Source organism: Netta rufina (genome assembly GCF_964035555.1).
Source record: "Netta rufina genome assembly, chromosome: 13".
In the NCBI taxonomy this organism is placed as follows: domain Eukaryota; kingdom Metazoa; phylum Chordata; class Aves; order Anseriformes; family Anatidae; genus Netta; species Netta rufina.
Window position 1 is genome coordinate 12976693 of NC_140136.1, and position 25419 is coordinate 13002111.

Genomic DNA, 25419 nt, shown 5'->3' on the forward strand with positions numbered 1-25419 from the left:
AACAGAGAACAAGACTAAATCATCGCTGTCAGGGCAGCCTCGCAGTCACAGGCACAGCTCCGGGGGGGGCTCAGGGAAACCCCCAAGCTCATCTGCAAGGCACAAACTGACACGGTAAGGGTCAAAGCTGAGAGCTCAGGGCTGGCAGAAGTAACATCCTTATGGGGTCAGAGGGGTGACGGTGTGACAGTTGATTTTAGGATGCAGGTTAGCACAGAGAAAACATCATTTTATTTTTTTTTAAAGTAAAATGAAGCCAAGATGTGGCAAACACCACGACGAGCACCAAGACCTTGCTCTGTTCTCCCTGCTATGGCAATCACAGCTGCTGCCGTTCAATCAGCAATCTCTAATAATCCTTATTAATCAGCCCCTGCTCCTGCTCAGGAGCTTGCTCAGCCTCTCTCTCTTCCATTGCAGGGCCAGATTTAATTATATAGGCACTGGGAGGTAGAAGTGCAGCCATTTGTACGTGGCTGGTCTCCGAACAGGATGGCTAAGAGGCATCAGAATTCACTCCTCGTGCAGGAGGCTGGGATAACTTAAGTGCCATAAGGAAAAAAAAAATAGACTGAAAATTGTTTCCACTCCCTTCATTCAGAACAGAATTGGACAACGATCTCGTTTACTTGCCCAGAGAACAAAGGGAAATTTGACTTGAAAAGCTGAGCAGTTCGCCCCATAAACATAGATCTGACTTCAAGGCAGATCTTAGCACCGGCAGCACAGAAGCAGGATGTGCCCCACATTCTTCAGCCTCGCTGCTGTCATCTTCAAAGCCGCCCGTCTGAAGGCTCCGCGTGTCTCTGCCGCTGCTCGCGATGCCGCTAAGTACTCTCAGCACGGATCCTACACGACTTCAGGATGTCCCACAGCTGCTGCTTGGAAGCAGCACTAAAAGCAGACAGCCAGCACAGTGATCCCCTTCCATTTCAACCAGATTTGACAGAATCTTTTTTTTTTTTCAACCCTTCTGAGTACTGACCGTCCTCAAGTGCAGTCTTCTGGCAAGGTCTTCCTAATCCTAAAGCTAATACTTGAAATAAAGAGCCACTTTTTAAATCTCTAAATGGCAAAGAAATAAACCCAGCTTCCTTGATTACACATCACCTTGCAAAATAACTTGCGTTATTAAATCTATACCCAAAAAAAAAATCAAGCAGGAGAAGGAAGTTTTCCCAGATGATGCACATTTTGCTTGAGATGAACTCAAATGAGGATCACCAAAGCCAATACCACAACCAGAGCTTGCTCACATGATGGAGAGCTCGCCAGCCAACATATTTCACACAGCTTTGGCCACCTTTCCCCAAGGTAGAAGAACAGCAGTCCATTTAAAGTGATTGATAACTTCATGTACAAGTTTATTTTTCTGGCGTTGGCAGCAGGATCGCATCAATCCTGAAGAATTGTTTTTAATAATGAACACTGGTAAACTGTTTTTCCATGCACTCAGCATCAGAAAATGTAATGACTAATTATATCAAAGTAAAAACCTTCACGTGTCAGGCTGCTACTGTGTTGGGTCGCAAATTAAGTCATTTTGTGGGAAGGTTTTCCCTCCTATGTTACAGCCTCTTATCTAGGCGACAGGGAAAAAAGCCCTCAGCAGCTGTCAGATGCATTTAACGCGCCGTGCACGTCGGTCTTCACAGCACAGCCTTCCAGAAGGGGGAAGCTGCAACACAACAAACCAACCTGAAAAGGGTCTTTATCCTAAAACAATCAGATTGGCTGGAGCTGCTGTTGAGGAGCACCAATTATCCCACTAAGCACGGTAGGCACACCGCACGTCTGAAAACCAGCTCTGAGCCCAGAAAGTATCTTCTGCAAATACCTGCTACAAGTGGTTGGCAGCTGGTTTGGCAGACACATAGGGTGATAAATGCAGCAGCTGCCCACTCTTTGAGTTATCTTGGTTTTGGGGTAGCGATGTCGGAGACAGCACGGCCTCCAGGCCGAGCTCCAGCCTGGTACAGGAACGTACCAGCTGAGGTGTTTCCAGTTCTTAATCTCGGGTTCCCTATCCGCAAAGATCTTTCACACAGACTCCTAAAAAAGGCTCGAGCCCAAATACATAAATAAGGTTAGTCTGAAAGCAGCAGCCTAGCGGCCCTGGATGCTGGAGCTCTCTGGTTTCACAGGAGGGAGCAGGCAGGTCAGAAGAGCTCTGGAAAGCACCAGAGTCAGCTGAAACGACCAAAATACCAGTGGTGAACCTCCCTGCTAAGGCATACCCCATGAGACTGCGAGGCAGTGCTGCAGAAGGGGCTCGCACACCTGTTCCTTCCCCCTCTGCAAGTCATTATGAACAAGCAACCAAGTCAGCAGGCACGTCTCTCCGAGCCAGACGCAATTTGAAGCCGTGATCTAGGAGCGAGCGCCTTCGGAGCTCGGTTTCCTGAGAGCAAATCCTCACCACGAGGCGAGACGGCTCCAAGAACTTCTTCCAGGAGGAGCACGAGGCCGACATAAAGCTCCCCAGGGACAGGGCTGGAGAGCTGGGTTAGATTACAGGCTGGATGTGACGTGTAGGACTCAACACACCTGGTGAGCACAGAGCTGACACTGCTCTGAAATACAAGGATGAACTAGGAATTGAGAGATTTTTCACACCTATTTTTTATTTTTCTGGGTTTCCTGCTGAAGCAGCTCATGGTTCACTCACCTGGCTCAGCCCTGGGAAACAACCGGCAATGCCTTAAAAAAAAAAAAAAGCAAAAACCTGTTTCTCAGAATAGCTCCTGAAAAGGTGTGTAAGCAAAATCTGAAGGGAGTTCTCCTGGAAGCAGCAACTTCAAAAATAAAAGCTGATTTTTTTGCTATTTAAAACCCAAACCCGCTTTTCCTGCTGACCGAGCCGCGCTGTAATGGTCTCGGGGGAAAAACGAAGAAAGCTGTGTGGGAAGAGGTAATGAATTCTGTTAGGCCTGCCAATAATTGGGCAAAATGGATGTTTCTGGGATGTAACTGAAATTGGAAATAAAGCGCCTCGTGAATTGAGGCACCATGCCTGTAACCTGGAAGGGAAATGGAAACATGCAGTGGTTCTGTTATGGTGTCTGCTATTTCTACAAGTGCCTAGGCCAGGAGCTTGCAACCTATATTTGGAAAATAGAAGAAAAAGGGGGAAAAGCCGTGCTGGCTACACCCTCATTAAAATAAACAGGACCACCGGGGGCTGCTCCGTGCCCGTGCCCTCGCAGCGGGACACGAGAGCTGCGGACGCTGCAGCCTGCGAAGCCTCGAGAGCCACTCTGCGGCCTTTTCACCAAAAACCCCCGAAATGACCCCAAAACCGCGCCCCCCCCCCCCAGACCTGTGCGTCCCGGAACTCCACCACCACATTCTCGCTGCTCCAGCGCGCCGCCATCTTGCGCCGCCCCGCCGCCGGCCATGGGGGCGGGGCGAGCGGGGAGGGAGGGGCGGAGCCTCAGCCGCGGGGGGTGCTGGGAAATGTAGTTTTACCACCCCTAAACCACCGCCGCCCGCACACGGCTCCCGGTGCGGGCGGAGAGGGGGCTGCTGGGAAATGGAGTCCACCCGCTTTGTCCCGGGGAGAGGCGAGGGGGCTGCTGGGAGTTGTAGTTCCCCCCGCACCCCCCGTGCAGCACCGAGCCCCCCGCTCCCGGTGCCGCGCCCCCCGGTGCCCGCAGCCCCCGGTGCCTCCCGCGGGGCCTCGCTCTCCCCTCGGGGCTCCGCGGGCGGGGCGGGCGCTGCCCACGCATCCCGAGCCCGGAGCCCTGCAGGGCTGAACGGGGGGGTTCGGGGTATCCCCGGTGGGGCGAACGGCGGAGCCCCGGTGGGCTCGGGGGCGGCCCCGGTACCGGTGCCTCGTCCCCGGGCAGCAGCGCAGGGGTTAAGGGCGGCGGGGCCGGGGGGGGCCGGGGGCGGGAGCATGCGTGCTGCCGGCCTCTATTGTCTCCGCCGCGGCGCCCAGCACCCAGCACCCAGCCGGTGGCGGCGGCGGCGGCGGCGGCGGCGGCGGTGGCGGGGCCGGGCCCGGCGGAGCGCGGAGCCGCGGAGCGGGGCCCGGCCGCCCCTATGGGCCGCAGCTGATCGCCGCCCGCGGGCCCCCCCAGGCAGGAGCCAGGCGGTCGGGGAGCCCCGGCCCGGCCCCGCAGCCCCCCCCCCCCTTCCTCCCCCATCCATCCCATCCCATCCCATCCCCTCCCCATCCCCTCCCGGTCCTCCCTTTCCCTCCCGGTGCCCCCCCCCCCCGTGCCTCCTCGCGGGGCTCCCGGGATGGCCGGGGCGGGGGCGGGCCGGCGGCCGTAGCCGCTTTTTCCCCCCCCCCCCCCCCCACCTCCACCCCCTTTAAACCCCCTTCAACCCCCCTGAAGCCTCCCCCACCCCATCCCCTCCCCTCCCTTCCCCGCCGCCTTCCTTCCGCCTCCTCCTCCTCCTCCCCGCCGCCACCGCCAGCACCGGGGGCCGGCTCTGGGCTTCCCTCCGGCCCCCGTTCCCGTTGCCGGTCCCGGCGGTGTGCCCATGGGGGGCAAGCAGAGCACGGCGGCCCGCTCGCGGGGTCCCTTCCCCGGGGTGGCGGCGGATGACAGCGCCGTGCCGCCGCCGGGAGGCGGGGGGGGGCCGCCCCCGTTCGGCCATTACCGGCCGGGGGTGGGAGGAGGAGGAGGAGGAGGAGGAGGAGGAGGAGGAGGGGGGGGGGGGCGGCGGAGGTGCCATGGGGCTGCGCAGCCGCTCGGTCAGCTCGGTGGCCGGGATGGGCGTGATGGAGCCGGCGGGCGGCGGAGCCGTCCCCTTCGGGCTGTACGGCCGGGCGGCGGCGGGGGAGGCCGAGAGAGCCCCGGGCATCGGTGGTGGAGGTGGAGGTGGAGGTGGTGGAGGTGGTGGTGGTGGTGGTGGAGGGGGACCGGGGACCGACTCCACGTACGCCCATGGCAACGGTTACCAGGAGACGGGAGGCGGTCGCCATAGGGACGGGATGCTCTACCTGGGTGCCCGGGCCTCGCTGGCCGACGCGCTGCCCCTGCACATCGCCCCGCGCTGGTTCGGAGCGCACAGCGGTGAGTGGCACCCCCAGCACCCTGCCCCTGCTCCCTGCCTTGGGTTTGGGTGAGCCCAAGGCTTGGCTTCGCCTCTTGCTGCCTTCTCCGGTGCTCTCCCCGCTCCTCGTCCCGCTGCTGGGTGGGATGCGTTGGGTATGGTCGTCCCCAAGCTGTTTGCTGTGCTTTGTCTCTGCTTTTTTCGGCTTCTTCCCTGCTTGTCGTCCTGGGTTGTGTTGGGCATGGCCACCCCAAGTCCTTCTCCTCGCTTCACCTCCCTTCTTCCAGCCCTTTCCCTGCTCATCACTCTGGGTTGCATTGGGCACAGCCACCCCCAGACCTTTCCCCTCACTCCATCCCCCTTTTTCCATCCCCTTCCCCACTCATCACCCTGGGTTGCGTTGGGCATGGCCACCCCCAGACCCTCTCCTCACTCCATCCCCCCTTTTCCAGCCCCTTCTCCACTCATTGTCCTAGGCCATGTTGGGCAAGGCCACCCCTGAACCCTCTCCTCACTCCATCCCCCTTTCCCATCCCCTTCCCCACTCACCACTCTGGGTTGTGTTGGGCATGGCCACCCCCAGATCCTTCCCCTCACTTCACTTCCCTTTTTCCAGCCCCATCCCTGCTCATCATCCTGGGTTGCATTGGGCACAGCCACCCCCAGGCCATTCCCCTTGCTTCATCCCCCTTTTTTCCATCCCTTTCCCTGCTCACCATCCTAGGTTGTGTTGGGCACAGCTGCCCCCAGAGCCTTCCCCTCATTTCATCCCCTTTTTCTAACCCCTTCATACTCATTGTCCTGGCTTGCCTTGCTCATGACCACCTCCAGATCCTTCCCCTTGCTTCACCCCCCTTTCCCCAGCCCCTTCCCTCCTCATCACCCCAGGTTGGGCCCGGCCACCCCCATTATTTGGGAGGAGGGTGGGCAGCCCCCCGCTTTGTCTGCTCTTATCCTAAATAATTTGCCCCCTTTCCAGCATGGGCTGGGGATGGGTGCCCGTGCAGTGGTTGTGTCAAGGTCAAGGCAGGCAGGGGCGGTGGGAGGAGGAGGTTTTCCCCCCGGGAGGTGTTATTTTGGGGACGTGTCATCCTCGTGGGGCTCGGGGAGAACAGGGGGAAGGTGCCCGAGGATGGTGTCGGGGTGCTGTAGCCCGAGCTCTGGCTTTTGAGGGTCGCTTTGAGTTCCTCGTGCTGCTTTCGGAGGTGTGTGTGGGGTGTCAGGCAGTTCTCCTGCCTCAGGTACCAGGGAAAAGGGCTCGAGAGCGAGATGTGGGATTTTTTTTCTCCTTTGTTTCTCCGGGGAGAGGCCGGAGCGGGTGTTCCCGTTCCAGCTGGCACCGTGGCGATGCCGGGGAGGAAGCCGAGGAGGAACTGCCTGCCTCTTTAACGGGGCCGGGGCGCTCCTACAGGAAACGTGTGGGGCCGAGGGGAGGGGGCAAGGCTGTGTCCCCCCCAAAAAAAACCCCTGGCGGGTGTCCCGGTGCCCGGGGAGCTCGGCGTGTGAGCGGGGCTGTGTCACTGACCCACTTTCGGCTGGGTACGGGGAGCGAGGTGGGAGGTCCTCCCTTCCCCTCCTGGCTAGGGGGAAGGCATTTCGGGGATGTCTCCGTGCGTTTCCTGGAACAGGCTGGGATTCCTCTCCCACCCGGCCCCTCCGCTCCCTTCTGGAGCATGACGCGGTCTGGGAATTTCATAACGCGCCTCGGGACAATGCCTCGCTCTCAGGAAGGCTGGAAACCGAACCAGTGGACGAGAACAAAGTGCAGAACGAGCCTCGTGGGGCCCCGTTTCCTACATCCAGCTTGGGTTTGTTCCCCGAGGGCTGCTCTTCCCAGCTGGAGCGGGACCACCTCTCCTTGTCTCCTGCCCCCAAGTGGGCTGGAGAGGAGAGGGGGTCCCTAGTGGGGTTTGGGCAGGACTGGCACTGCTCCCTGGGGGGATTCTCCGCAGGACCACCCTGTAGCTAACACAGAGATGATCACTGGCAGGCTACGGCTGATTTTTAAACAACTATTCCCAAACTACAGCGCCGAGAGGCAAAAACCTGTTCGTAAAAACCAACCGGCTGTGGAACGGAGCGAGCTTTCCCCGGGTGCTGATGTGAATCAGCGCGGTGCTGTCCGGCCTGGAGGATCGCAGCACGGGCCATGGGAAGTGCCACAAGGACTGGGTTCTTCCAGTGCCTCCTTCGGGGCCCTCCGAGAGCGTTTGAGCAGCGCCGAAGCGTGCCCAGGCGGCAGCGAGAGCCCCTCGGACCCTCCAAAGCCTCTCCTGATGGTGTTGCTTCCCCGTCGTGAATTAACAGTGACAGGATGCTTAAAAACCGGTCGGAAAACTTGTCAGGCCTTACTAAACTCCTGCGTTCCTCCTCTTAGCCTAGGAGGTTAACGGGGAGGCTGCGAGGAGTGAAGGAGCAGGGCTACGAACCCGTCTCGGCACGTGGGGAAGGCTCGTTGTGGGCTGGCTCTCAGCAGCACGCGTTCCCTCTCCCGATGAAGCGGATCCCGTTTCCTGCTGGGGCTTTTCCCAGGCGTGCCCGCTGCACCTGAAACCGCTCTGGGATTTCCGTGCCTGCCCCGGGTTTCGGAGACCCGCCTCGTGCCTGGCGCTGCTGGGAGGTGACGAAGCAGCTTGGGCAATTCTGGAGTTTTGCTCGCCGCGTGTGAGCGCCCTGCCCCGTCACCAGACCTCACAACGCCAAGGCCGGGAGGAAAAACACGGAAAAAGGAGACTCGTGGCTTAACGCCGCGCACCTCCAGGTCTGCGCGGTTCTCTTGGCGCTGCTCGTGTTGTTTGTCTCCATCGGGGGATCTTGAGGACTTGGCAGAGGCTGTAAGTAGCTTAAAGTTTCTCGGGAAATCCCCCTCGTCGCCCAAAGCCCTGGAGTGTTTAAAGCTCTGTAAATCCACATCTCCCCGTCAGCCAGTTTAGCCCGGGGAAGCTCATCCTTCTGCGCGCTGCCGTCAGGAATATCGCAGCCTCCTGGCAAAACGAGCTGTCTGGGATAGAAGCAGCAAAGCTGGGAGGCCTCCTCTGCCAAACTGCCTGCCACCGAGTGGAGCAGGGGGATGTCCGGCCCCGCTGATCCTCCGGGCAGGTCGGAGAGGGAAAGGAGCTGGAAACATCATCCAGCCCTGGGTCAGGGCTCGCTCACCGAGGGACGAGCTGAAGATGGATGAATGCCCAGCCAGCTGGCAAGGGGCATGCCTGCAGCACGGCCTTGCACGAGCACGGAGCTCTCCCTACCCTAAAAGAGGATGGATTTGCTCTAGCGAGCTGCTGGAGGGACTCCACGTTTGGCTGTGGGTTTCCCTACACCACCTCTTCGAGACGTGGACATGGCACATGAAGCATCCTCCCTCTGCAGGGGCAGGGCGCTCCCAGCCCTACAGAAACCTGCCCTGGGAAATCTCGTTTCGCCAGGGGGAGCTTCTGCAGGAGGCACTCGCCCCAACTTTTGGTGTTGGTTTGGTGCTGGGGGAGCGGCGCAGTCCCGACAGCTCCCCAGGCAGCAACATTGAGCAGGAGAGGCCCAGGGACAAGGCAGCAGCTCCTCTGGAAGGCAGGAGCACCAAATACCACCAAAACACGGCTTTAATGTGCGCCAGCAGCCCGCAGATGAAGTTCAGTGTGTCGGTGTGGTGCATTATCTCCTGGCCCCGCAGCGAGAGCAAGCAGAGGCTTTCCCTGCCTTTACCACTCCTGCACCCTGCAGGAATCCCTTGGCTGCCTCACCTGGGCACTGGGCACTAATTACCAGGCCTGCTAACGAGCTTGGCTGGGCTCGCTCCGCTCTAAACCCGCGTGTAAATGCGAGCAGGGAGCTGTGTGCGCGGTGCTCCCGGGGCTGACCCACTTCCTAGCCAGGATCGTCGGCTTATCCCACGCCGGTTTGTTTTGCTGAGATGGTTGTTCCAGTGCCTGGAATAAGCGTGAAGGTTTTTCTGGTAGTTATTAACGTGCTCTCAGGGCTCCTCTCCCTCGGCGGCGCTGGCCGGAGGATCGATGAGCCGCGGACATCTTTGGTGGAGGAGCAGGACCAGGGCTGGCAGCCGGCCAGGGGAGCTCGGGGAATCATGGGAAGATGCTATTAAACGGTGACAATTAATTGTGAAAGGAGCGCAGGGAGGGAGAAAAACCCGCTTTGGGGGCAAAAAAATGTGTGTTTTTTCCCCTGATGCCGTGGCACCACAGCAGGCCGGCGGGTGACCGCGAGGCGCGTCTCATCCCCTGCTGCTGGTGCGCCCGAACCCCAGCTGTGCCGAAAACCTGGGTTTGAATCCCCGTGACCTGGCTTTCTGCCGGTTTTCCCAGTTTTATCCCAGTTTTCAACGTGCCTGCTGAAAACTGTGCTCGGCTCCGGGGGAGCTTGGAGCAGGCCGGGGAGGCGCAGCTGCAGGAAGCCGCTCGCCTGGGGCCCCTTCTCGTGCCGCCCCGCGGCGTTTCCGTGGGCAGAGCCCAGCCAGGCGGGCTTCCTGCCCTGCAGGGAGGGGAGCACCTGCTGCAGGGGGCGAGGGCTGCTTACCCCCCTGGGTTTTGGGTAAAATCCTTCGCTGGTCTGAGGGTTATTGCTATAAGGAGCATTTCTCTCTCCAGTGCCGTGCCGGACAGGCTGCAGCGTGGCTGGGCCGTGGATCTGGCTCTCCTTTCCTTCCCCTCCTGCCCTGTAGAGCTCAGCGATGCCAGCTGCCATCGGGACAGCCTCAGGGTTGTGCTGTATGGGCAGCGTTAGCTGGGGAAATTCTGCCTCTCTGCTCGGCTTGCACCCCTGTGGGCATCACCAGCTGCACAGGAGCCAGGCCACGTGCTCTGCGCACCCATTTTGGGGTGCTTTGTAGGGGATTGTTGGAAACATCGACCCTGTCACCAGCTTTAGCGACGGCAGCAGAAGTTTCCGAGGGCTGTGCTTGCCCCCAAGCCCCCTGGGCTCGCTGCTCGTTGAGGTGACACCAGCCATGGCTCCGGGGGGACCGGTGCCCGCTGGGCGTGGAAATGGGGCTGCGCCGGGGTACGCGCAGTGGCAGGGACAGAGAATTGAACCGAAAGCAGCTCCGAGCTGTTTCCTGGCCCTGGCAGGAAGGACGGCGTGACAACGGCGGGTATTTTTAGAGGCCAGCTGCTTGCAACGCAAGAGGAAAGCAGCAGCAGAGGCTTTGTAGGGGCTTCTGCTGGCGCCTCCGAGCTGCGCCGACCTGCCCGCCATGCCCATCGCGCCACGGCTGGTGCCCCTCCGAGCCTGCAGGGTTTCATGTTTGTGTTTTTAGGGTTTTATTTAGAGAAGTCTGCCTCGCTGGTGAGGGAAAACCCGCAGCTTCTCCTGTAGCTGTAGTAATTCCTCGGGAGCCCCACTGCGTGTAGAGCTGCGTTTCATCGGAGCGCCGTGGTGGCACCAGGCCCCCGTTTCGGCCCATCCCTCAGAGGCCACGACAGCTGTAGCCGGGGAGGACGAGGGCCTGTCCTTATCCAGCTGCCCCAAATTCTTATCTGGAGGGAGAAGGAGTGGCTGTGGGGCCGGGATAGGTTTGGGGCAAGCTGGGGGTGTGCAGGATGGGGCTGAGGACCTTGCAGGGAGCGGAGCTTTGTCCCCATCCCCGTTCCCATCGCCGAGCACGGTCCCCATGCCGTGCCACGCACCAGCACCAGGGCTCTGGGAGCGGGGCTGAGCCAGGCTCGGGCATTTCACAGCATCTCGTGCAGGGCAGGTGGCCAGGCCACCTCCTTCCCACGTGAAATATCCCAGCGGAAAAAAATCAGAGCGCTCAGGCCAGCCCCGTGGACGCAGGACTCCTCTGCTTCGCTTTGCTGTTCTCTGGGATGCTAAAATTAGCTTTGGGCTACACGCTATTCCTTAGGAAGCTCATTCCCTGCAGCTGGGGGTGTTTTCTGCGGTAAAGCAGGACTAGCTGGAGGCAGGGCGAGCATCCCGGGCTGGAGGGACTGATCCTGCGGCACAGCCGGGGCTGCAGGAAGGATAAAATACCTGTACTTTGATCCAGAAATGGTGGCTGCAGCCCTAAAAGGGGCTGGCAAGGGGGGGATGCGTGGGCTGTAGCAGCTGTTTGCACGAGGATGTGGGTGCGAGGAGGCAGGAGGAGGCACCAGGGCTCTGCTTCGGCTGCGTGGCTGGACACCCCGGTGTTTCCTGCACTTCTCTCCTGCTTGGCCACGTCTTCACCTGACACAAGGCATCTCCCTCGGCCAGGAGCACAGGATGAGAGCAGGAGACGTGGCCAAGGTTTCCAAACCTCCAGCCGGCAGCCTGGGGCTTACCCCTGAACTCGGGGTGCTCCATGGGGTGGCGGAGCTCAGTGTGATGTCCCACGAGGCTGGAGGCAGCCGGGGAGGCAGGGATTTCCTACAGCAGCATCGGGAGCAATTCCTGGTGGGGTACGGCCGTGGTTGTGGTTACGGATGGGTTGGAAACTGCCTTTACCCTCCCAAAGCCCTGCGATGGCCCGGTGGTGCTTTTGGCACCGTCAGGGTTAACCGCGGGGTGTTTTCAGCTCTTTTAGGATCTGCTGGAGGCTTCAGAGGTTCCCAGCTCTGCTCTGCCAGGCTCTCTAAAATTAACCGTGTAACCTGCCTAAAAATACTCAGAGGGCACCAGCCCCCGGAGAGCGCGAGCGCTGCTTGCTCACGGTTTCTAGACCGAGCCGTCGGAGAGATGAGGTCACCTCGCGGCGTGTTTCACAACCCTGGAAAGCCCTTGGCTTTCTCAAAGGCTGCAAGATAACCTCGTCCTCAAACCCCACCTGCCCCCGGGGGCTCCAGCAGAGCAGCGGGCAGCTCGGGCCAGGATGGGTGCTGAGAGCTGGGGGCTGCGCCCATCCCGCAGCACCCAGGGAGGCACAAAGGGTCCTGGACCTCCCCGTGGGCACGGGAGGCCAGGAGAGGAGGAATAGCTGAGCCCTTCCCCTCTCTTTTTTTTTTTTTTTTTTTTTTTTTTTTTTAGGTGTGTGGGAGGAGGACGGAAAGGGCTGGAGGAGGAGGAGGAGGGAGGGAGGGAGCTGAATTTTCCATGAGCAGCTGTCAAAACGTAATCTCCTGCGTCGCTCGCGCAGGCAGGATCGATTAACGGGGATTTCGGGGACCTGGAAACCACCGTGGCAGGGTGTGGGCAGCGGCCCCTCGGGGCACCCCTCGCCCACGTCTGGGGCCGGCTGTCCCCTGGCTCCTGGTGGGATTGATGGGTCCGTGGGGACCCCCGGGAGCATCGCCCCTGCCCCCCGGCAGCTGCTCTCGCAACGCGGGGAATTTGTGCCGACAGCTGGGGCGCAGCCTCTCCGCGCTGGCTCCTCGCTCCGGCCCAGACAGGCCCATTTGTGCAGTTGCATTTTCATCTTTTTTTTTTAAAGAAATTATTATTATTCCTCCCCCTGCCTCCACCTCGTGAAAGGCTGAGCCTGGAAAGCCTGCGCTTGGCCGAGCCCCAGCCCCGCTCGGCATCGCGCCGCTCACGTGCATCAGGGCCCCTTCTCGGGGTTCACACCCCACATTTGGGCATCCTCCCCGTGTCCTTGCTTTGGGGACGCGGTGGCGGGGGTCCCTGTCCTTCCCCAGCTCCCTTTGCCCAGCTCGAATGTCTCGTAGGGCCCTGCTGGGTGCCAGCAGATCTGGGGCAGCCGTTTAAAATAGCGCCTTGGCACAGAAAAAAGGGGGGGGACCGGGGCTTTGGCACCGACAGTGCTGGAGGAAATGAGGTCTTGCGGAGACGTGGGCCCTTCCCAGCAGCTCGCTGCGGGTCAGCAAGGAGCTGCTGGTCACAAAAACCTGGGGATGTCGCTGCTGGAAGCGGGTCCCTGGGGCTGGGCTGGGTGCCCGTGGTGCTGCGGGCTCGGTTCAGGCGGGGACGGGGAGCGTGTCCCCGGGGGGAGGCAGGCTGGGAGGCTATCCGAGCCCTCTCTATAAATACACAGGCAGGGTAAACACTTGGGAGGGGAAAAAAAGGCTATTTAAGCAAGCGGGCCCTGCTGCCACGAGGTATAAATTGGTCAGGAGCAATTTTAGGTTGGCAACGGGACGGCACATCGACCCTGTGCCTCCCGGCTCTGTCCCTTCGGCTGGGGCAAGGCACGGTGTGGGGCTGGAGGGGTGAGCAGGGTCCCCAAGTGTCCCTTCTGCTCCCAGCCACCCGCAGCACTCGTCCTTGCTGAGATTTCCTGAGGAATTTCCCCCCTTGAGGGGAAGAGGGTCAGCGGCTCTGTCCGAGGCTTTCCAAGAACCCCCCAAATCCCCCTGCCACATCCACTTGGTGGCAAACAAGAACCCTGATTCATCCTCAGATAATTTGTGTACGCTCCTTTTCTTCCCTGAACAGGCTTTGCATATCTATGAAGCGAGCTCTTAAGCAGCACTGCAGTCAAACCTGATCTGCTTTTAGAAGACGGGTCCTTAAATTACCCGCTCCCTCTCTGCAGGCAGGGAATTGCTCTGGTGCAGACCCGCGGCGGTGGCCTCTGCCTCTTCACGGCCTCTGTTGGAGCTCTGTTGGGGCACGGAGCCGGGCTGCAGGAGGGCAGGGAGCCCCGGGCACCGTCCCGAGCCTATGACCTGTGTCTGGGTTGGGGTTTTGCTCGCTGGAGGTGCTGTTTTTGCTCACACGCTGCGAGGTGGAGCGCTGGGGGGATGCTGGGCTGGCTCCCCTGGTTAGGAGATGCCTCCGAGGGGCTGGAAGGAGGCAAAACCTCCTCAATGCGCTTCCAGATGGTCCCTTAATTGCTGTCTGTGGCCAGAAATGAGACAAAAGCACTGAGGCAAGATTAGAGATGGACGGGGAGAGGGGATGCGCCGTGCCGTGGAGCCAGCGGGATGGGCTGAACCCAGAACCCGGGGGGTCTGGCTGAGCCCGGGGTGTCACTGGGGACTTTTGGGACGTGGCACGGCCACAACCTCCTCCCGGGGCGGTGGCAGGGGGACGTGTCCCCAAGTCACAGACCAGCCCCTCGGTGCTGCGTGCCCGGGGCTGCTCCTCGCCCTTTAAAGCCGGGGAGCAGCTGGTGGCCACGTGTGCTCCACCTTGGCTCGCGCCCTGCGCCCTCTGCGCCACCGGGCACCCCGGCTCGGGCGGCTGTCCCCACGCTGCCACTGCGGGCGGCCACCACGCAGGATGAGCGCAGGGCCAGCGGGCACGGCGTGGGGCAGGTGCCACCATGCAGGCGGCGGGTGAGGGCGCGGGGTACCCCCGGGGGGCTCCCCGGGATGCAGGGTGGGCTCTGCTCCTCCTCCTCCTCCTCCTCCCCTCGCTGAGGGCTCTTCTCTCTGCTCTCCCTCCAGGTTTCAAGTGCCCCATTTGCTCCAAATCCGTGGCTTCTGACGAGATGGAAATGCACTTTATCATGTGTCTGAGCAAACCTCGCCTCTCCTACAACGGTAAGGGCGCGGGGACGCTCCGGGCGGGCGAGAGGGACACTCGGGCACGCTGGGGCTGCGGGCTTGCCAAGAGGGCTGCGCTCCAGCTGCTGTCTGTGGCTCACCGTCCCTGCCTTGTCCTTGCTGCTTTCCCCTGGGGACCTTTTGTAACGTGTCCCTGTCCCCATGTTGCTCACCGTGCCATGCCGTGCTGGAGGGACCCGTCCCATGCTTATATCCTGCCCCACAAGGGCAGGGCTCACGGTGGTGGTTTTTTGGAGCGCCGGCAAAACCCAGCTCGGTGGGAAACCCGTGTGGGACGAACCCCCCACGGCCCGAGCAGGGGGACACGGTCTCACCGCTGCCCTCTCCTCCCAGATGACGTGCTGACCAAGGACGCCGGCGAGTGCGTGATCTGCCTGGAGGAGCTGCTGCAGGGGGACACGATAGCCAGGCTGCCCTGCCTCTGCATTTATCACAAAAGGTACGGCGAGGGGACGGCAGGGGGGTGCCGGGGGGGTGGCAGCCTGGTGGTGACACGCTCTCCTCTCCCCAGCTGTATAGATTCATGGTTTGAAGTGAACAGATCGTGCCCAGAGCATCCTTCTGATTGACCCGCCGGGCGTGCTTGCTGACTTCTCTTTAAGGTGAGCCCGCAGCGGGGTGGAGAACGGGGCTGTTTTCCTCTTAAGCCCTCTTGGATGGTTCCAAAATTGTGGGGGGGGCGGGCAGGAGGGTTGGGGAGGGGGACGTGTGGCTCCTGCACCCACCGTGCTCACGCGTCGTCGTCTCTGTTCGCAGGGCACCTTGCTATACCTGCTGTACCTCCTCTCCCTGTCCCACCACCCGCCCCGCCTGGAGTTTTGGGCTGACGTTCAATTCCTCGAGAAGATTTAAAAATTAAAACCCAGAAACTTGAATCCACTTGGGACAACAGCGATTATTTTTTTTTTAATTTTATTTTATTATTTTTATTTGTCTTTTTTTTTAATTTAAAAGATTTAAAAAAAAAAAAAAGAATAAGAACCATCCAGGAGGAGAGACAGTGTGAGAAAAGCGGAGCGACCCGCTCTCCCCTCCGCAGCCGCTGGCCACGAGGAGGGATCTGCCACCACGGGAGGCCACGGGGACGCTCCCGAACGCCCTCAGCCCAAACCCTGCCATGATGTTTGGCCTTTTTCTCCCCGAAACGACCGGAGACGCCGCCGGGGGACAGCCGGCCAAACGGAGCACGCGGCACCTCTCACCGGCAACCCCCCCACCTCCCACCCGGACTCGCCTGGCGCCCCGGGGGCTCTGCTCGGTTTTTTTGCACTGACTAAAAGGGGAATTTTCTCCTCTCTCCCTTTTGGAGATCTCCACCCCGGCCCCGGCAGCGCGTGGCGGGGACTCTGCCCCACGCCGGGAGCGGGGCCACCGCTCTCCCCCCGCCACGGCGCAGGGGGGGGGGTTGTGTCTTTCAAGTGTTTACAATGAGAAAAACAAAAAAACAAAAAAAAAAAAAAAAGGAAAAAAAAAAACAAAAACAGAGAAAACCGACAAAACAGCAACAAAAAAAAAAATAATAATTAAATGAAGCTTCGTGTTGACTGGCGTGTTCTTCGATTTGAGCTTCCCTGCCCCGGTGATGTTTACAGACTGGTCACTCTTTAACTCAGCTATAACCACTCAGAGACTGGACAGCCGCAGCATCCCCGCCGCCCCCCCCCCCGCCGTTGCCAAATTTAACCCCCCCCACCCTTTTCTTCCCGTCGCCTTCCAGCCGAATCCTTTTGGGGAGGGGATTTGGGAGGCCTCCTGTTGGACCCCCCAAAGCGTGAGCGTCTCGCCCGGACGCCCTCGGCCCCGCCGCCGCGCGCTCCCCTCCGGTGGGTGACGGACCCCCCCCGTGTGACGGCCGTGCCCCCCGTCCCCGTCCCCTCCCGGCGCGGCGGGCATGTTTTCGTTGGTGAGACCTCCCCTGCCGGTGGCCGTGCCCCCGCGGGAAACGTTTCTGTATTTATATATTAAAAAAAAATCCAAAAAAAAAAAAAAACCACACACAAAAAAAAAATCGGGGAGGGGGAAACGAGTTCAAGAGCTTGGGGGGAGCTTCCTTCATTAGTCAAGGTGTTTTGATATGGTATTAAAACAATGTTCAATAAAATATTCACTGTTATTTTATTTCACTGGCCTTCTTGGAGAAGCGGGGGTTCGCGGGGGGGTGCCGGAGCCCCCTCCCCACAAGTCCCCAAAAAGCCAGGGGTGCGGCGTGCTTCCTCGGGGTGGGGTGGGGTGGGGTGGTGGGCGCTCACAGCACCTTGCCGGGGTTCATCAGGTGGTGGGGGTCCAGGGCCGCCTTGATGCGGCGCATGGTGTCCAGCCCCTGGGGGCCCAGCTCCTCCCGCAGCAGCTCCCGCTTGCCCAGCCCCACGCCGTGCTCCCCGGTGCAGGTGCCACCCGCCGCCAGCGCCCGCCTGGGGGACGGGGACATCAGCGGGGACGTCCCGGGGGGGTCCCCAAAGCCGCCCGTGCGCCCGTGCACTCCCAACCTGCCCAGGCGCTCGGCGAAGTCGTGGACGCGCCGAGCCTCGTCCGGGTCCTCGGGGTGGAAGACGAGGATGCAGTGGAAGTTGCCGTCGCCCACGTGTCCCACCATGGGCCCTGCGGGGACAACGGGGCTGAGCGGGGGCAGCGGGGCGGGGAGGTGGTGCAGGGGGAGGCAGCGCTCACCGGTGAGGCCGGCGTCCCGCAGGTCCCGCTGGGTCTCCACCACGACGCCGGGCAGGCGGGAGATGGGCACGCAGACGTCGGTGGAGTAGCCCTGGGGATGGGGAGACGTGAGCAGGGGTGCGCGGGGACACTGCGGGGAGGGGGACGCGGCGCTGCCGCCCCTCACCTGGCAGCCAGGCCGCAGGGCCAGGGCGGCGAACCAGGCGCTGTGGCGTGCGGACCAGAGCTGCTCGCGCTCCTCCGGCGCCCGCGCCCAGGCCGGGATGGAGCCGCCGTGCAGCCGCACCAGCTCCTCTGAGGTGGTGGGAGATGGTGCCGGGGTGGCTGGAGCCACAGCAGCCCCCCGACGTGTACCCATTCCCCCCGAGACCCAGTCTGGGTGCTTGGGGTGCCCCAGAGCCCGGTGTGGCCCCAGCACCCAGCCCTGTCCCAGAGCACCAGCCCTTGACCACCTCCCATGTCCCCTCACCCCAGATCCTCACCAGGGACCCCCAGCCCTGTTCCTGTGCCCCCCATCCCCAGCCCTGCTCCCTGTCCCTCCCCCAGGACCCTGCTGTGCACCCACCATGGACACCCCTCCCTCACCGTGGGGCCCCATTGGGACCCAGCCCCATTTCCCCACCATAGCCCCGTCCCCATCCCCGTCCCCATGTCCTGGTCCCCCTCCCGGTCCCCCCCCGGCCCTACCCGCCTGCTGCTGCTGCTCGGCCAGGCCCTGCTGGGAGCCGTGCAGCTCCAGGAACAGCGTGGCCGCCTCCGGCAGCTCCAGCCTGCTGTAGCGGCTGCAGGCGCCTGCCATCACCTCATCCAGGAGCTCTGGGTGGGAGGAGGAGGCAGTGAGACCCGTGGGGTTGTCCCTATCCCCGTCCTCTCCCTGTCCCTGTCCTCTCTCCATCCTGTCCTTGTTGCCATCCTTACCCAATCCCACCCTCCCCGTGCCCCCCGCAGCACCCACCGATGCGTGCCACGGGCACTGCCGCCTGCAGCACCTGCACGGTGCAGGCCACGGCCGCCTGCACGCTGGGGAAGGAGCAGACAGCAGCAGCCACGGCCTCAGGCAGCGGGTGCAGCCGCAGCGTCGCCTGCGTCAGGAAGCCCAGGGTGCCCTCGGAGCCCACGAAGAGCGAGGTCAGGTCGTAGCCGGCCGCGCTTTTCCTGCACGGGGGCGGGTGAGCGGGTGCCAAGAGACCCCAGCCTGGTTGTCCCCTGTGTCCCCCCCCGGGTACCTGGCCTGGCGCCCGGGGCCGGCGGTGTGCAGCAGGCTCCCGTCGGGCAGCACCACGCGCAGGTTGAGCACGTTGGGCCGCATGGTGCCGTAGCGCACGGCGTTGGTGCCCGAGGCGCCCGTGGCCGCCATGCCGCACAGCGAGGCGTCCGCCCCGGGGTCTGGGAACGGGCAGCAGGAGGGCAAACGGGACGGGGACAGGGAGAGGGGACCCCGCTGTGACAGCAGCCCGTGGCACCAGGACCCCGGGGACAACGGCACCCCCCAGCCCATGGCACCCCTGGGATCTGGGCACCCCCAGCCCGCACCCATCTGCAGCACCCCCAGCCCCACTGGCACGCCCGCTGCTCCCAGCACCCCCAGTCTCATGGGCACCCCAGCACCCCCAGTGCTCCCAGTAACCAGAACAGCCCTAAGCCACCCAGTCCAACCCCCACGTCTTGTCCCATGGGCACCCCGATCCCTTCCCAGTGCTCCCAGTGCCCACAGGACCTACAATCCCATGGGCTCCCCTGTCCATCCCAGTGCTCCCAGTGCTCCCAGCACCCCTTGACCCCCGCAGCGGGTGCCGCGCCCACAGTACCGACAGGGAACCAGAGCCCGGTGCCACGCAGGTGGCTGTTGAGGGCCTTGCGGGTGACGCCGGGCTCCACGGCCACCGAGAAGTCCTCGATGCTCAGCTCCGAGATGGTGGCCATGCGGCTCAGGTCGAAGCAGACACCGCCCTGGCAGGGGCACGGCTCGGCTCGCACCGGGCACCGCGGGGCACACAGGGGGATGGGGACGGGGGTCTCCGTACCTGCACGGCGTTGACGCCGCCCTCGAGCCCGGTGCCGGTGCCAAAGGGCACCATGGGGACGCGGTGGCGGTGGCAGAGCGCTGCCAGCTCCTGCACCTGCGCCACGTCCTGGGGCCACACCACGGCATCCGGGGGCGCGCACCTGGGGACAGAGCGGCCCCGCTGCCCCCGCTGTGCACAAAAGACCCCCGGAACCATCCCCAAACTGGGGGTCCCGGTGCCCCTCCCCAACCTGTGCATGGACTCATCGTGCCCATGCTGCTCGCACACCGCTGCCGCCGTGGAGACGTTGGGGCCGCCGACCACATCCCGAAGGGCTTCCAGCAAGCCGGGGGGCAGCGGGCGCTGTGCGGGGGAGTGTGGGGAACAGTCAGGGGGGGCAGGTTCCCCGCGCCCACCCCCTGTGCCCCCCTCTCTCTGCCTCTGGGGGGACCCCAGCGCCGGTCCCGTCCCCACCTTGCTGCAGCAGCCGCGGCGCCCCACGGCCCCCACCAGCCCCAGCGCCCGCCGCAAGGCCATGGTGGGGACAGGGCCCAGCTGCTCCCGGCCCCTTGGCCTGGCCCCAAGGCCCCGCTGCTCCCTCCCGCGCCACAGGCGTTAAGGTGGCTCCGCACACCGCCGCCTCTGGCAGACACCGGCCTCTCGGCCCCTCGGCTGTCCCACGGCCCCGACACCGGCCCTGCTCCTGGCCTCGGGCACCGGGGAGCCCGTTCCTGTTACCCCGTGGCCCCAGGACTGTGTGGGGTTTGGGGGGCACCCACGCGTTGCCCCGCTACCGGGTGCCGGCTCCTGTCCCCAAGGAACCACTTGTGCCCGGCCTCCGCTGAGCGTGGCCGGGTGTCCACGTGCCCAAACAGCCACCCCGGTGTCCCCGCTCGCGGCCCCGTGTCCCCACCCTCCTCCCACTGAGGTTCCCGAGCAAGGAGGCGGCAGGTCGGGGAGCACAGAGCTTTATTTCGGGCCTCAGTTGGCCGCCAGCACAGAGTCGATCCAGGCGCGCAGCTCGGTGACGCGGGTGTACACGCCGGGCATGGAGGTGGAGCAGCTGCTGCTGCCCCACGAGACGATGCCCACCAGGGTCCAGGCGCCGTCCTTCTGGCACACCAGCGGGCCCCCGGAGTCGCCCTGCGGGCAGCGGGGTGAGGCTGGGGTCGGAGCAAGGGGAAGCGGGGCTGGGGCCGGGGTCGGGGCCGTGGCCACGTACCATGCAGGAGGAGGCTCCGTCAGCGCCGGCGCACACCATCATGTTGTAGATGCGGAACCCCCAGTACTGCTTGCACTGCGCGTTGGTGAGCAGGGGCAGGGCCACTTGCTGCAGCACCGCCGGCGTCGTGTCAGCTGTGAGCGAGCACGGAGGCGTCAGCACCACCGTGTCCCATGGGAGGGGAATGGGGACAGGGAGGGGAACGGGGACGGGGACGGGGACGCGGTACCAGAGGCGTCGGTGAGCCCCCAGCCCGTGGTGACGCAGGTCAGGCCCCCGGGGAAGTCATCAGTGGCCTGGGGCAGGCAGACGGGGGACACGCGGGCGTTCAGCTGCGCCGGGGTGGCCAGCTTGATCAGCGTGATGTCGTTGCGGATGGTCAGCGAGCTGTAACTGGGGTTGCGGAAGACCTGCAGCAGGTGGCAGCGCTCCCAGTGCCCACACCCCCGGCTGGGGCAGCGGGCGCTCACGGGGACGGACGGGGACCCCCGGGCACGGGTGCCAGCCCCCAGGACTCAGGGGTGTCGGGGCCGTCCCAGGGGCTGGCGGGGACCCATGCAGCAGGGGGGACTGGTGGGACCTGGGTCAGACCCCACAGGACTGTCCTGGGGCTGCTGGGGGCCAGGGAGCAGGGACCGAGGCCCAGAGCCCACCCCAAGGACCCAGGGCCTGAAGAGAGCAGGAGGAGGGACTCCATGGGGAACCCATCCCTGATACGAGGGGCACCAGACACGCCGTGGGGACCTGACCCTGGGGACAAGGGGCCCGTGGTCCCGCAGGGCTCCCGGCGGTGGCCACAGCACCCGCAGGCACCCGGCCCCACGCCGGCTGTACCTTGGCGATGGACAGCCTCTGCACGTCCCCGGACTCGGTCTCCTGGTCGTACTCGCCCAGCACCACGGCGTCAGTGGTCCTGGGCAAGGCAGACGCTGAGCCCCAGGGGCGCGGGCACCCCACGGACCCACGGCCGCCCCCGCCACCCCACGGCCACCCTGCACCTACTTGACGCCGCAGTGGGCAGCGGTGACCACCCACTGCTCGCTGATCAGGGACCCGCCGCAGAAGTGGAAGTTGCCGTAGCGCTGCCGGACAGAGAGCTGCTGTCAGCCCCGCACCACGCGGCCCCAGTCCCGGTCCCGGTCCCGTTCCCGAGGCGGGCACTCACCTGCAGGGACACCTGCCAGGGCCAGGAGCCGGGCACCGCCGGCTCCCCGTTGACGATGCGGTTGTAGCCGCGGATGACGGGTGCGATGGCGGGCACGCCGCAGCCTGCGGGACGGGCGCAGCCGTGGGACAGGGCCCTCGGCCGCTCCGGCCCCGCTCCCCAGACCCAGCCCTAAGCCTCCCCGGCCCGCCCAGCCCCGGCCCCACGCACTTGCCGCGGCGCCCGCCAGAGCCAGGCAGCTCAGCAGCCACAGCAGAGCCATCGTCGATCGCAGGGAACAGGCTGGGCACGGGGCACGGCGCCTCTTATACACCCGCGGTCCCCGTGCTGGCCTTGGGGTGGTGGCCTTCAGCGATAGCGCGGCACCGTGCCCGCACTGGCACCGTGAGGGTCACCCAACCCCAGGGTGCCACATGGGACGTGGCCTTGGAGCCACCACAGCCCCCAAATGTCCTGGGAACAGCCAGCTGAAAGGCAGCTTTGCTGAAACTGCTCGCGGTGCTCAAAGTCGTGGTGGACTCCTTGTTGACCATGAGCTAGCGATGTCCCTTGAGGCATAGACCAGGAAGGGCCTCCTGGGTGCATCGGGCAGAGGGGTGCTGGTGGGTGGGGTTCCCCTGACCCTCTGCACCCCTGGCTGGGTGTTGGGCACAGCACTGGGACAAGACAGGTGTGGGCACCCCGGGGAGCCCAGGGAAGGGGTGCGAGGTGCTGGAGAGCCTGGAGCACCCCTGCAATTAGGGAGGGGAGGCCAGGAGCTGGGACCCTCAGGGGGGGTGCAGCAGATGGGGAGGACCCCGTTCATGGCTGCGTGCAGGTGGCTGCAATGGGATGGAGCCAGGTGCTGCTCAGCAGTGTCTGGGGATGGGGTGAGGGGCAGCAGGCACCATGCGGCGCTCAGGAGGTTCCCCCCACACGCTGGGAAGTGTTTCTGTGCAGTGCGGGGGGCTGAGAATGGGCACAGGTCCCCCAGAGGGTCCTTGTGGTCTCCATCATTGGAGGTCTCCAAACCCACCTGGGCTTGGTGCTGGGCACCAGCACTGGCTGGCCCTGCTGGAGCAGGGTGGCACTGGGTGACACCAGGAGATCTCTGCCCACCCCAGACACGCTGCAATCACCTGCCCCTCACACAGGGTCACAGAGTGCTATGGGGCCGGGACTTATCTCCCACCAACAGCATCCAACGTCCTTTGGCCAAGGCTACCTGTCCCCAGGTGTGATGCTCCCAGACCCTGTCCAGGCATGGTGCCATGTGCCGCGCTATCGCTGAAGGCCACCACCCCAAGGCCAGCACGGGGACCGCGGGTGTATAAGAGGCGCCGTGCCCCGTGCCCAGCCTGTTCCCTGCGATCGACGATGGCTCTTCTGTGGCTGCTGAGCTGCCTGGCCCTGGCGGGCTCTGCCCGCGCCGCGGCAAGTGCGTGGGGCCGGGGCTGGGCGGGCCGGGGAGGCTTAGGGCTGGGTCTGGGGAGCGGGGCCGGAGCGGCCGAGGGCCCTGTCCCACGGCTGCGCCCGTCCCGCAGGCTGCGGCGTGCCCGCCATCGCACCCGTCATCCGCGGCTACAACCGCATCGTCAACGGGGAGCCGGCGGTGCCCGGCTCCTGGCCCTGGCAGGTGTCCCTGCAGGTGAGTGCCCGCCTCGGGAACGGGACCGGGACCGGGACTGGGGCCGCGTGGTGCGGGGCTGACAGCAGCTCTCTGTCCGGCAGCGCTACGGCAACTTCCACTTCTGCGGCGGGTCCCTGATCAGCGAGCAGTGGGTGGTCACCGCTGCCCACTGCGGCGTCAAGTAGGTGCAGGGTGGCCGTGGGGTGGCGGGGGCGGCCGTGGGTCCGTGGGGTGCCCGCACCCCTGGGGCTCAGCGTCTGCCTTGCCCAGGACCACTGACGCCGTGGTGCTGGGCGAGTACGACCAGGAGACCGAGTCCGGGGACGTGCAGAGGCTGTCCATCGCCAAGGTACGGCCGGCGTGGGGCCGGGTGCCTGCGGGTGCTGTGGCCACCGCCGGGAGCCCTGCGGGACCACGGGCCCCTTGTCCCCAGGGTCAGGTCCTCACGGTGTGCGTGGTGCCCCTCGTGTCAGGGATGGGTTCCCCATGGAGTCCCTCCTCCTGCTTTCTTCAGGGCTTGGGTCCTTGGGATGGGCTCTGGGCCTCAGTCCCTGCTCCCTGGCCCCCAGCAGCCCCAGGACAGTCCCCTGGTGTCTGACCCAGGTCCCACCAGTCCCCCCTGCTGCATGGGTCTCCGCCAGCCCCTGGGACGGCCCCGACACCCCTGAGTCCCGGGGGCTGGCACCCGTGCCCGGGGGTCCCCATCCGTCCCCGTCAGCGCCCGCTGCCCCAGCCGGGGGTGCGGGCACTGGGAGCGCTGCCGCCTGCTGCAGGTCTTCCGCAACCCCAGCTACAGCTCGCTGACCATCCGCAACGACATCACGCTGATCAAGCTGGCCACCCCGGCGCAGCTGAACGCCCGCGTGTCCCCCGTCTGCCTGCCCCAGGCCACCGATGACTTCCCCGGGGGCCTGACCTGCGTCACCACGGGCTGGGGGCTCACCGACGCCTCCGGTACCGCGTCCCTGTCCCCATCCCTGTTCCCATTGCCCTCCCCGTCCCGTCCCCAGGGGCTGTGCGGGTGCTGACGCCTCCGTGCTCGCTCGCAGCCGACACGACGCCGGCGGTGCTGCAGCAAGTGGCCCTGCCCCTGCTCACCAACGCGCAGTGCAAGCAGTACTGGGGGTTCCGCATCTACAACATGATGGTGTGCGCCGGCGCTGACGGAGCCTCTTCCTGCATGGTACGTGGCCACGGCCCCGACCCCAGCCCCAGCCCCGATGCCCCTTGCTCCGACCCCAGCCTCACCCCGCTGCCCGCAGGGCGACTCCGGGGGCCCGCTGGTGTGCCAGAAGGACGGCGCCTGGACCCTGGTGGGCATCGTCTCGTGGGGCAGCAGCAGCTGCTCCACCTCCGTGCCCACCGTGTACACCCGCGTCACCGAGCTGCGCGCCTGGATCGACTCCGTGCTGGCGGCCAACTGAGGCCCGAAATAAAGCTCTGTCCCCCTGACCTGCCGCCTCCTTGCTCGGGAACCTCAGTGGGAGGAGGGTGGGGACACGGGGCCGCGAGCGGGGACACCGGGGTGGCTGTTTGGGCACGTGGACACCCGGCCACGCTCAGCGGAGGCCGGGCACAAGTGGTTCCTTGGGGACAGGAGCCGGCACCCGGTAGCGGGGCAACGCGTGGGTGCCCCCCAAACCCCACACAGTCCCGGGGCCATGGGGTCACAGGAACGGGCTCCCCAGTGCCCGAGGCCAGGAGCAGGGCCGGTGTCGGGGCCGTGGGACAGCCGAGGGGCCGAGGGGCCGGTGTCTGCCAGAGGCGGCGGTGTGCGGAGCCACCTTAACGCCTGTGGCGCGGGAGGGAGCAGCGGGGCCTTGGGGCCAGGCCAAGGGGCTGGGAGCAGCTGGGCCCTGTCCCCACCATGGCCCTGCGGCGGGCGCTGGGGCTGGCGGGGGCCGTGGGGCGCCGCGGCTGCTGCAGCAAGGTGGGGACGGGACCGGCACTGGGGTCCTGTCAGGGATGGGGATGGGGCCACGGTCAGGAAATGGGGCTGGGTCCCAGTGGGGCCCCATGGTGAGGGAGGGGTGCCCATGGTGGGTGCACAGCAGGGTCCTGGGGGAGGGACAGGGAGTAGGGATGGGGATGGGGGGCACAGGAACAGGGCCGGGGGCTGTGGTGGGGATCTGGGGTGAGGGACATGGGGTTGGGACAGGAACTGGTGCCCAGGGGCCACACACCACAGTACCTGGCTCACCACCCTGGCCCTGTACCTGGCTGCCAGGTGAGGGGCGGCAGCACCGTGTCCCCCTCCCCACGGTGTCCCCATGTACTCCCCCATACCCGTCCCCATCCCTCTGGCAGCACACCCCACCCAGGGCTACTCCACCGATGTCTGCGTGCCC

The 25419-nt window shown here is 64.2% G+C and overlaps 5 protein-coding genes across 6 annotated transcripts in view; 2 read left to right on the forward strand and 3 right to left on the reverse strand.

Annotated features, from left to right (window-relative positions):
- Positions 1 to 3542, reverse strand: part of WDR59 (WD repeat domain 59) — a 46876-nt gene extending 43334 nt beyond the window's left edge. The window contains exon 1 of one of the 2 annotated variants that reach the window (XM_084294929.1): positions 3320 to 3539. In XM_084294929.1, the coding sequence (XP_084151055.1) occupies positions 3320 to 3373 (54 nt within the window). In that variant the 5' untranslated portion in view covers positions 3374 to 3539. Of the gene's footprint in view, positions 1 to 3319 lie in introns of both variants that reach the window. The other variant, XM_084294930.1, reaches the window with a different exon arrangement.
- Positions 3543 to 3930: 388 nt separating this feature from the next.
- Positions 3931 to 16392, forward strand: ZNRF1 (zinc and ring finger 1). The gene is given in 6 exon segments (XM_084294928.1): positions 3931 to 4661; positions 4663 to 5027; positions 14283 to 14378; positions 14736 to 14841; positions 14914 to 15004; positions 15159 to 16392. Coding segments are annotated over 5 exon segments (795 nt in total). The 5' UTR covers positions 3931 to 4491; the 3' UTR covers positions 14972 to 15004; positions 15159 to 16392.
- A 101-nt stretch (positions 16393 to 16493) lies between these two features.
- On the reverse strand, positions 16494 to 19877 carry LDHD (lactate dehydrogenase D). The gene is made up of 11 exons (XM_084294926.1): positions 19550 to 19877; positions 19326 to 19438; positions 19094 to 19235; positions 18878 to 19019; positions 18296 to 18455; positions 18025 to 18224; positions 17757 to 17885; positions 17236 to 17363; positions 17070 to 17160; positions 16889 to 17000; positions 16494 to 16813 (listed from the first exon to the last, which is right to left on the reverse strand). Exons 1-11 carry the CDS (start codon positions 19610 to 19612, stop codon positions 16648 to 16650), a joined length of 1446 nt encoding a protein of 481 aa, XP_084151052.1. The 5' UTR covers positions 19613 to 19877; the 3' UTR covers positions 16494 to 16647.
- A 179-nt stretch (positions 19878 to 20056) lies between these two features.
- On the reverse strand, positions 20057 to 21724 carry LOC311214057 (chymotrypsinogen 2-like; the record flags this gene model as incomplete). Its single annotated transcript, XM_084294453.1, has 7 exons — positions 20057 to 20218; positions 20298 to 20431; positions 20527 to 20707; positions 21132 to 21210; positions 21300 to 21379; positions 21463 to 21566; positions 21673 to 21724. 7 exons carry the CDS (start codon positions 21722 to 21724, stop codon positions 20057 to 20059), a joined length of 792 nt encoding a protein of 263 aa, XP_084150579.1.
- Positions 21725 to 22818: 1094 nt separating this feature from the next.
- On the forward strand, positions 22819 to 24495 carry LOC311214292 (chymotrypsinogen B-like; the record flags this gene model as incomplete). The annotated part of the gene is made up of 7 exons (XM_084294803.1): positions 22819 to 22879; positions 22986 to 23089; positions 23173 to 23252; positions 23342 to 23420; positions 23845 to 24025; positions 24121 to 24254; positions 24334 to 24495. 7 exons carry the CDS (start codon positions 22819 to 22821, stop codon positions 24493 to 24495), a joined length of 801 nt encoding a protein of 266 aa, XP_084150929.1.
- Positions 24496 to 25419: the final 924 nt, after the last annotated feature.